Source organism: Miscanthus floridulus, chromosome 13, assembly GCF_019320115.1.
Source record: "Miscanthus floridulus cultivar M001 chromosome 13, ASM1932011v1, whole genome shotgun sequence".
Taxonomy (NCBI): Eukaryota; Viridiplantae; Streptophyta; class Magnoliopsida; order Poales; family Poaceae; genus Miscanthus; species Miscanthus floridulus.
The window spans coordinates 25699548-25710851 of record NC_089592.1 but is presented as its reverse complement, the minus strand read 5'-3'; the positions used below and the strand labels follow the sequence as shown (position 1 = coordinate 25710851).

At 44.5% G+C, this 11304-nt stretch overlaps 1 protein-coding gene across 1 annotated transcript; it reads right to left on the bottom strand.

Annotated features, from left to right (window-relative positions):
- Window positions 1-4233: 4233 nt before the first annotated feature.
- On the bottom strand, window positions 4234-5039 carry LOC136499611 (germin-like protein 8-5). Its single transcript, XM_066495208.1, has 2 exons — window positions 4927-5039; window positions 4234-4789 (listed from the first exon to the last, which is right to left on the bottom strand). Exons 1-2 carry the CDS (start codon window positions 5037-5039, stop codon window positions 4234-4236), a joined length of 669 nt encoding a protein of 222 aa, XP_066351305.1.
- Between the last annotated feature and the right edge of the window lie 6265 nt (window positions 5040-11304).

The following is an 11304-nucleotide window of genomic DNA, read 5'->3' as shown; positions in this document are numbered from 1 at the left end:
AAGGAAACAAAATCCAACAACGGTGAGCACAATAGCACAATACATGAAGAAAATAGCATCACCCAAAGGGCCAAAGGTCGCGACGAGGCTCCGGCGGCGGCTAGAGGGAGGGAGAGAGCAGGGCAGCGGTCGCTAGGGTAAGAGCAGGGCAGTGCGGAAGGCGGCGATGGAGGCGACCACCGCGGCCCTCGCGCTGGGGGTGGGGGCAGCGGCGCGGCTGGGCCGCCGTCGCGACGCTGGCGGCGGCTAGAGGGAGGGAGAGAGCAGGGCAGCGGTCGCTAGTGTGAGAGCAGGAGTGCGGGCGATGGCAGGCCGGCGCGAGGGCGAGTCAGGCGCGGATCGGGACGACGGCGTCGGGCATGGATCGGGTAGTGGGCGCGGCTGAGTAGTGATAGGCGCGTGAAATGACCAACGTACCCTTTTCGATGATAATTAATATTTTATGGAGGCAATGGGAGGCAACGCGAGGCAATTTCAAGTACCGTAAAAGGGCTCTTCAAAAAATCGCACACATCTCAAAGCAGCTCAGCTAATTAGTTAAACATTTTCTTAATCATTTTTCACCTGGGTCTCGCATATTCTCGGCCCGCCAAGCCCAGACACAAGCCGAACTTCATGTCTACTCGATCCTGCTTTCTTCGGATCCAGGTCATTGGAGGATGGATCTTTTCATCCTTCGGATGCCGTTGATTGGAGGATTTTGTTTTCATCATCCTTCGGATCCCTTCGATTCCCGGAGAGGAGCTCCGGCAGCGCTGTTCTATTTCGCGTGAGGAAGTCCACGCGACAGCGCCGCTTCCTGATGGACGTCCGCTGCTGGCTGCTACTGCTACTCGTGTGTCGTGTGTGAGGCCAGCCACCGCGACGGCGGCCATGGATGATGGATGCCGCTGCTGGCGCTACCGACGAAGCAACGCATCAAGGTGCATGTCGATATATATGCAAGCAGTGAATAGGAGCAGAATCCGAAACAAAAGCATGTCGAGAGGATTAAGTTCGGCTTTGGTTCAAGCTGGGCACGGGCTGGATAGGACGCTCCGGGCCCAAGCCCATGCGTGACACAGGTGAAAAATAAAGAAACATTTAATTAATTAGTTAGGCTGCATTAAGATACGTGTATTTTTTTTAAAAGAGGAGTACTGGAGCACATCTCATTTATTTAAATTTCAACGCAGGTAAATAAGTCCTTTTGAACGGTGCGGTTTGTTAATCGTTGCTGGGTAATATGGAGAGATGATTAAGATGTTGATAACATGGAGAGATGATTTATTTTATTTTCTAATGGTGATTAAGACATTCCCAGAAGCAGTTGCTGATGGTGGACTGTGATGGTTGAAATGGTCGATCCATGCGCTTGTGCTCACATACGAATAGAGAGAGTCAACTCCTCGTGTTTCCAATGTTTACATGGTCATCATTTTTTCGGGAGCTGACGTACATGAATTAATCGACTGGAATGCTTCCGTACCAAGGCGGGCACGAACTGGTAAAAGCCTAAAAGGGTAGCTAACGCACACGCTTTACTTTGGAGGTAATCTGTGGTGAAGCTTCTATCCATCATGTGTCCTCCGTGCTTCACCAGTGAGGTCATCCCGTAAGCCCGCAGCCTGCTATAGCCACAACACATAGCAAAATGTTAACTTTCTATTCACTGGATCCCTAACATTTTGATATGATACCGGCGCTTCATTAACATCCTGCTGCATCTGATAGTGATTTTTTTAGACCGCATCACTGAACCCGTCAATGTCAAGTTATACATCTGTCAGGAATGGTAAAAGGACAAGGTGACGCTCGGCCAGGCCTGGCCTGTGGGAGACAGGACCATTAATGGTCGCCCAATTCCACAGGGGTACGCTCGCGTCACCATTGACAGAATACTTGATAAGAAGTATAACAAAGATACACATTAAGTATCCTGCAGCGGAAGACAGACCGAAACTTGGTCATAACAAGGGCTCTCAAGTGGCTTGGCGCAAGCGCTTCGTTAAGCTTGACCACCAATTGTCTTCTTATGTTGAGGATGACTGCGAGTCTACACTTCCACTAGGAAATGGGCCATTGCTATGTTATTTTCTACGGAAAGAAACCTGTAATTTATATGTCTTGGCATGAGGGTAGTAAACGTGTGCTTGGGTTCAAAAATACTATACACAAGAAGTACAACAACTATGACCATGCACTTAGAGATTTTAATGCTTATGTTGGAGCAACAACTACCTCCCCTAAACTGGCCCTAGCTGATAGTGGTGAAAGCATCCCCCTCAGGGTGGTAGAGTGGTTCTTGAAAGAATGTGGTGATTATCAGTCTGTTGGTGATGGTGTTTGGACTTCGGTTGAGGCTTTCCATGAGCTGCCAATGCAAATGCAATACTTAGGCCTGTGATGACACAATTAGATGGTCGATGTAGTTGAATAACATAATTATATGATGATTTAATTATGGTGTCCGAGGCCTATTAGTTTGGATAACACTAATTGTATGTTGATAGCTATATTTTGGTTGCAATGCAACTTCATCTATTAATACTAATGCTGCTACTGTCGTACTATTAATACTACTGCTGCTGTCCTACTACTACTACTACTACCTCTCCATTGGCACGCAGTTGATGCTTTGTAGACTCTCCTCTCCTAGTCATACTACTTCTACCCCTCTCCTCTCCTGTCCTCTACTCCTACTTTTCCTACTCCTGTCCTCTCCTATACTTCTCTACTATAACTGTTTTCCTTGACATAAATTTAGGAGAAGAAATGGCCGAACTCCCTTCGCCGGATCTACCAGATAATTATGCATTTGATCTGGGCTTCCAACCAACATTGGGGAGGGCAAACCACCCATATCCAAGCATTGTAAGTAACATGTTTTAAAGACACCTCTAGATATTTTGTTCTAATACATATAATTTTTAAATGTAGACAGTTCAACCTATACCATGGCTCGAAGAGAGACTCAAATTTCAAGGTTGATTACCTCAATGTTGGTACATTCCCTATGTTGGTACATTCCCTATAGATGGTGGACTCAAGCAATGTCGAATTGGGTTTTCTATTCTAGTTAGGGCGGGTAACTAATAAGGTCTAGTTTTGTACATCGAGAGGATGGGCAGCGCACAATATCACGATATTAGTGTGTAAAAATATGTTGTGCAAGAATATTTAAGGGTGCTTCAAAGAATTGGGTGCAATATTCCTACATACTCCTCCATTAGGATTGAATCTTTGGATGTGAGCCACCACCACGATATTGGGCATTATTGTGCATAGCTTGCTGAGTACAACATAAATGATGTGGTCAGTCTCATAACTTATATCCAGATTAATTGTTATGTCTATATATATATGCATGGTTCTCATAACCACATTTTTTCCAACAGCGGTAGATTGAGGAGAATGGCGTAACATACGCAAGTGGTAGCTTTGAAGCCATTATAAACCATGCCATGCATCAATTGCGTCGTTATAGATCGGAATATGGTGGCCCTGTTCTCACTGCAGAGGGATCCATGAAAATGTTCTTGTGACTAGGAGAGAAGGTTCTCGACAAATGATGATCCAGGTTAATAGACCTTGTGAGCGATATTATGAAGCAAGGGAGAGTGCACTAGTAAATACATTGCGCTACATCAGTGATATTTTGGCATATGAAATTAATGATCTGCACTTCTCTGAGTACGTGGCTCGATGTTGGGAAGTTCTAAGAATTTAAATTATCTGATCTAAATTATTATGGTTTATAATGAACAAATTTAAATTATTATGTATTTGTAATGAAGTAATCTATATTATTATGGGTTTATAATGTATATATCTTCTTGTCAATTAGCTGTTGATATAATGTCCTTGTGAATTATATATTATATAGATATATTTATGTATACATGTTCTGGTCAGATTTGAATTTTGGAATTTTATTTTTTGTGTGTAAAAATGTACTGTAGAGTGAACCGCCCCTACAAATGGGAATTATTGGGGTGGCTAGTGTTACAACCGCCCCTACAAATCATTTTTATAGAGGCGGCTGGTGACACAAGCAGCCTCTAAAAATCGATTTGTAGGGACGGCTTGGTAACCGCCCCTACAAACCCTTGATTTGTATAGATGGTGTGGTAGGGGCGGCTGGCAAAACCACCTCTACAAACCATCTCCAGCCACCCGTACAAATGCTTACCATAGTAGTGTGCAAAATGCATATAAACGTATCTTCGTACAATGAAGTGAGCCTCAATTTACTTAGTAGTGGTTGTTCTCCCTGAATTGAGCTTGGAGCCAATCAATTGTTCCCTTTTGCACTAGGAAAACCTTGGCCAAGACATCACCTAAGATTGGTGGTTTTGATCCAAAGACTGCGTTGGCAATAGTAATAGCCCTAGGGTTCTGGCTGCGTAGTGCAGCGATTGCGACAACTGTCTTGTCAGGGATCAGGTTGCATTGGTAGTGTATGAGCCCTTGGGGGAATACAAACATGTCACCCTTATTGAGAACCTTGGCGAATAGCTTGTTACCATTGTCTATGTTAGAGGTGACAAATCCAACATAGAGTGCACCCTCAAGCACTGTGAGAATCTCTATGGCACGGGGGTGGGTGTGTGGCGAATTTTGACCTAATGGTGTGTAGTCGATGTGAGCCAACGAGATGCCGAGGGTGTTGAGTCCAGGTAGCATGACATTGGATCCGACCTTGCTTTTCATGGTGTCCCTAGGCTTGTCAAGGTTTGCTGCCTTGAAAAAGTTAGCTGCGTTCACGGCCATGGGGTCCTTGCTAACAAATCCACTCACCTTCACTGCATATACAAAGACGAAGGAAAGAAAATATTAGGAAATACATAAAAAGTATAATGTTTGTTGTGACAAATGATTATTATTTGATCCTCAGTTTAGTACAAGAATATATCATGACTTAAAGTGAGTGCATGCATATCTATAGAATGTATGTCAGCTACATAGAAGTCCTGGAGCGAGCTAGGGTCAGAAGCAATGGCCTGGGAAGTGACCAATGCTAGAAAAGAAACGAGGAGAAAGTAGGTGGTGGGAGCCATCTGGTTTAATATTCCTCTCGCTAGCTGTTATGTTTGTGCTCTCCGAACTCAGCTATAGAGAGCTTCTTGTTGAGTTTGCGTCTCTATGTTGATGCTTTGGGCATGGGTATGGTGTGTTTATATAGGCTGCCACAACGGCAAGTGTGGCGACGTGAACGTGTTAATGACTGAAAAAGTCCAAGTTCAACCTACCAAAGAACTTTGCAAACCTACCTCGATTTTAATATTTTCACACGCAGTACAGTAACAAATTGTCGATACGGGACCCACCGGATACCCCATAAGGAAGGAAGAAGATCTAGTCTAACTAGGATTTTTTCCCTATAAACTTAGTAGTATTATTATTCTGTAATCGTACTAGGAACCTCATTGTAAACCGACTAGGACTCTGGCCTCCTGACTATATAGAGGAGGGCGGAGTTCCTGGAGAGAGGACAAAGAACACAACGAAACACAACACTTGACAATCAATCCAACGTAAAGGCAAACGCCGACTGGACGTAGGGCTATTACTCGATCACGATCGAGGGTCCTAACCAGGATAAATCGACTGCCTCTGGCGTTTACCGTCGAGTTCTGCATACGCTGAAGCCTAAACAAACTACCCTGAGGAGGCCTGTGGTAGGCTATCGGTGGTGAAACATCGACAGCTGGCGCGCCAGGTAGGGGCTTTCGGCGAATTTGCATCCGAGAGTTCAACGGATCTCGACAACATGATCTTCTCGATGGAATCAACCTTCATCTTCGGTTCATGGATCTACGAGGCAGGCGATGACGGCAAGCTCCAAAACCGTCAACTCAAAGATTCGGATCACCAGGAAGACCTTTCTATTTCGGCGACTATGACAGACCAACTCGTCGGAAGATTCGCACAGCTCGTGATGTCTGATCCAACTCAGATTTCGCGGCTTCACGCATCCGACTCAAACTCAGGCTCCACATCCGAGATGGAGTCTTTACCAAGTTCTTTCGAGAAACCAAGTTCTTTTTTGGTGGGGCTCCAGAATGCGGCCTTAGCCTATCAAGAAAACAACTCGGAATACACTCAGAGTTCTTTCAAGAAGTTGGGTCCTTTTCCATTTGGACTCCACAACATGGCAAAATGATATCAGGCACGACCCGAAGGATCCCTCGATCCGGTGCTTAGGATGCCACTAAAAGGAGCTCAGGAAGGTCTCGTACAACTATAACATCTCAAGACTGCATCGTCCACTGGCCAGATTTAGTTCCTAAGGATAGCGGTACCCAACTAATCGGCACGACGACGACAGCAATTCTACCCTACCAAGAGGGAGACTCGATCTGCGACCTTGAAGCCTCTACCAAAATCATCAACAACTCCGATAGTGTGGAAACCAACACCAATAACAGAACAATTCACACACGAGAAGTATTCATGGTTTGCCATCCTCGATCACCTCTGGTCACCGTAGAAGCACCCGACATCAGGTCATTGGAAGAATCTGAGTCCAACATATCACCCTTTCTCTAGGGGCATGATGGTGAGATCGAGAGTCAGAGGCAAGCCAGAGAAAGAAGAAACAAATTGAAACAAGGATGCCAAAGCCATGCTAGGCAGCGCAAGGAAGCTTGGATCAAATATGAGTCAGATCTGGCTGAGTACGATAGAAAGAAATCAGAACAAGAAGTCGAAGAAAGACGCACGACAATAAGATCCGAGAAGCACTAGAAGAACTTGGAGCGACATCACTTCCTAGTAAAAAATAGGAACAGCTCTGAGACCTCCTCCAGTCAGTAGCCCTAAGGATGCATGATGGAAGGGCCCTCTCAAAACTACCTGCTAGGTCAACATCTCATAGGAAGGAAGATCAAAATCAAAGGAAGTTCGCTTTCGAGAGACTTGGACCAAGCGGAAGTCACAACAGAGAAAGTAGAAGGGACCATAGTCAAAACTACCGAATCGAACAACCAAGGAAGATCAGAAGCGAAGCACCTATTCAGACATCCCCGTAGAACTACTATCACCAAAACGACAGTTGGCAGGAAGGAGGTGCCGAATCGGAATACAAAGAAGCAGGAACGCATGATAGATTCCCCTATTTTGCAAACAGACTTGCTTCAATACGACTACCTCACAAGTTCAAGCCGTCCAACCACTCTAAATATGATGGCAAGACCGAACCAAGGCAGTGGCTCAGAATTTATTCGTAGTTGATTGAACTAGCTGGAGGAGATGACGATATCAAGACCTTATTTTTTCCCATGGCACTAGAAACCATGCCCCTCCAATGGCTCGACAAATTAAATCTAGGGTCAATCAGAAATTGGGAATACTTGCAAAGAGTTTTCTATGGAAATTTCACGGGTATCATTACGCACCCCATCACCCATGCAGAATTAAAAGGACTCAAGCAAAAAGGAGGTGGAACTCTCAGAAATTACTATCGATGATTTGGCGAACTACGTGCTCAAGTACATGACATCACCGAATGAGAAGTAATCAAAGCTTTCTCTCATGGAATTATGGCTAGGTGGCATTTTCAAGACTTCTGCAAAGAAAACCCAAGAAACAATGAAGAATTCAGACACACAGTAGAAAAGATGATTACTGCAGAAGAGAAGACACGAGAAAGGTTCCCGGATAAAAACAACCAAGACAATCCGGACAAGCGAAATCATCGAAACATCAGACATCAGGAAAGAAAACGTGGACCAGACAACACCGTGGCGATGGCTGATAAATCAAGGAAGTTTTCCAAACCCAGAGGGTATGACGACATTGAAAACATGCGTTGCATTTTGCATCCTAAAGGAAATCACACCACCGGAAATTGCTACACATTCAACGAGCGATACACAAGAAAAGATAATAAGGTAAACACTAAAGAAGACAATCAAAAAATAGATGAAGACAACCACGAAGACAAGGGATTCCAAAAATCCAGGGGGACAGTAGCAGTGATCTTCGCTGGGGCCTCAGATTCCAAAAGCAAACATGAACAAAAGCTAGCTCTACGAACCATCATGGCAGCAGAGCCGGCTACTACAAAATATCTCAACTGGTCACAATATCCAATCTAGTTTTCAAGAGAGGACCAATGGACTAGCGTAGGGAACGTAGGCCATTACCCACTTATTCTAGATGCAACTATCGTCGGAATGACTGTCACAAAAGTATTAATCGATGGGGGAGCCAGACTCAACATCATTTTTTCAGAAACGCTAAGGAAGATGGGACTACAACTCGCCGGGATGATTACACCAACGAGCACCCCATTTTATGGGATAGTACCTGGCAAGGCAGCCATGCCACTTGGACAAATCACTCTACTAGTTACTTATGGAACCCCCTCAAACTACCAAACATAGTTCATCAAGTTTGAAGTTGCAGACTTCGATTCATCATATCACGCAATCCTCAGACACCCAGCTCTAGCAAAATTCATGGCGATACTGCATTACCCATATCTATTACTTAAGATGCCAGGGCCCAATGGTGTACTTTCCCTACGAAGTGATTTGAAGCGCGCTTTTGACAGAGACGTCCAGGCAATTCAAATTGCAGCCAAAGCACAATCCGCCAGTATTAGAAAAGAAATAGCTATTATTGCCACAGAAACAAGCCCAGAAGAACTGGAGATACCAGCTAAAAAGCCCAGCATCCTTGCACCACCAAAAGAAGCCGACGTCAAGCAAATCAACTTGGGCACCGGTGATCCCTCTAAGACGGCAACCATCAGCGCCCACCTCTTGGCAAAATAGGAACTCGCGCTCACCAACTTTCTTCAGGACAACAAAGATATCTTCGCTTGGAAGCCAGCCGACATGCCAGGTGTCCCAAGAGAGTTGACTGGGCACAGAATTGATATCAATGAAGGCTCCAAGCCTGTGAAGCAACGGCTACGACGATTCTCATCCGATAAGAAGGCAACAATTAAAAAAGAAATCACAAAGTTAATGGCAACTGGATTCATCAGAGAAATCCTTCATCCAGATTGGCTAGCAAATCCTGTTCTAGTACAAAAAAAGAATACGGATGAGTGGCGCATGTGTGTCGACTACACAGATCTCAATAAACACTACCCGGAAGATCCGTTTGGGCTACCATGCATTGATCAAATAGTTGATTCAACAGTAGGATTTGCCCTGTTATCCTTTCTTGATTGCTATTCATGATATCATCAGATCGTATTAAAGGAACAAGACCAGAGCATGACATCTTTCATCACTCCGTTCGGTGCCTATTGCTACAAGACCAAGTCGTTCGGACTCAAGAACGCTGGTGCCACATACCAAAGAGCTATCCAAACAAGCCTTGGTGATCAAATTGGCGAAAACATAGAGGCATACATGGATGATGTAGTAGTAAAAACAAAGAACCCGGACACACTAATTGAAGACTTAAAGCAAACCTTCGAAAACCAACAAAGGTGGAGGTGGAAATTGAACCCAAACAAGTGTGTATTCGGAGTTCCTTTAGGACAACTACCAAGATTCTAGGTTAGTCATCATGGAATCGAAGCCAACGCTAAGCAAATTCGAGCCATAATAGAAATGGGCCCTCCGCGAAGCATCAAGGATGTACAGAAACTAACAGGCTGCATGGCGGCCCTCAATCGTTTCATATCAAAACTCGGTGAAAAAGGGTTACCTTTCTTTAAACTACTAAAGAAGATAGACAAGTTCGAATGGACAGAAGAAGCCAACGAAGCTTTCAAAAGACTTAAGGCATAGCTGACCTCCTCACCCATTCTCACACCTCCAAAGAAAAACGAAGACATGATGCTGTACATTATGGCAACTTCTACTATGATCAGCACAACAATAGTCATGGAAAGAGAAGAAGAAGGGCACATATATAAAATACAACGCCTTGTATACTACATCAGCGAAGTACTATCAGAATCAAAAATCCGGTACCCGCATGTGCAAAAACTACTCTACGCCCTCCTGATCACTTCACGCAAGCTTCGTCACTATTTTGAAAGCCACAAGATTACCGTGGTGACAGATTTCCCACTCGGAGACATCTTACACAATAGAGACGCAACCGGGCGCATATCTAAGTGGGTAGTTGAACTTGGTGCTCTCAATATCGATTTCACCCCACGAAAGGCAATCAAATCTCAAGCCCTGGCCGATTTTGTTGCCGAGTTGACAGAGATTCAACAACCTATGTCAAATACCATCCTCGACCATTGGAAGATGTACTTTGATGGATCACTCAAGCTTGGTGGAGCCGGTGCAGGCATTCTCTTCGTTTCTCTAGACGGAAAGCAACTCAAGTATGTCCTTCAGATATTATGGCAAGCTACAAACAATGAAGCAGAATACGAAGCCCTCATCCACGGACTCCGAGTAGCAATTATCCTTGGAATCAAGCGATTACTCATATATGGCGATTCGACGGTAGTAGTCAACCAAGTCAACAAAGATTGGGACTGCATAAAGAAAACATGGGCGCCTACTGTGCTAAAATATGAAAACTCGAAAAACATTTTCAAGGACTAGAAATTCTACACGTCCTGCGCGACTCTAATATCATGGCAGACGTCCTCGCCAAGCTTGGGTCTAACAGGGCGAATGTACCACCCGATGTATTCATAGAAGAGTAATTAGCTCCCTCTATCAAACAACCTGGTGAGATAACCCCTGAACTCCTAGCTAAAGGCACCTAGATTTTGGTAATCACCACCTCATGGGCCTAGGTTTTTATCGATTACATCAAAGAGAATAAGTTGCCAGCAGATAAAGCGGAGGCTACCCGAGTTATTCATAGAAGCAAGAACTACGTCTTAGTAGGGGACAAGCTATACAGAAGAGCCGCATCACTAGGAGTACTCCTAAAATGTGTCTCGTTCAAAAAAGGCAAAGAGATCTTAGAAGAAATACACTCAGGTTGCTGTGGAAATCATGCCACTTCAAGAACACTAGTTGGCAAATCATTCCGATCTAGATTCTACTGGCCAACCGCTTTGAAAGACATAGAAGAACTCATCAGAAAATGCAAAGGTTGTCAAATGTTTGCAAGACAAGCTCACATACCAGCTCATAGTCTGATCTACATCCCTCCCGCTTGGCCTTTCTCTTGCTAGGGGCTGGATCAAGTGGGACCTCTCAAGAAAGCAAAGGGCGGTTTCAAGTACATCTTTGTAGCAATTGACAAGTTCACCAAGTGGATTGAATACAAACCACTCGCAAAATACAGCGTAGCCAAAGCAGTCGAGTTCATTCAAGACATTATGCACCGCTTTGGCATGCCAAATCGAATCATCACAGATTTGGGTTCTCCCTTAACAGCTAC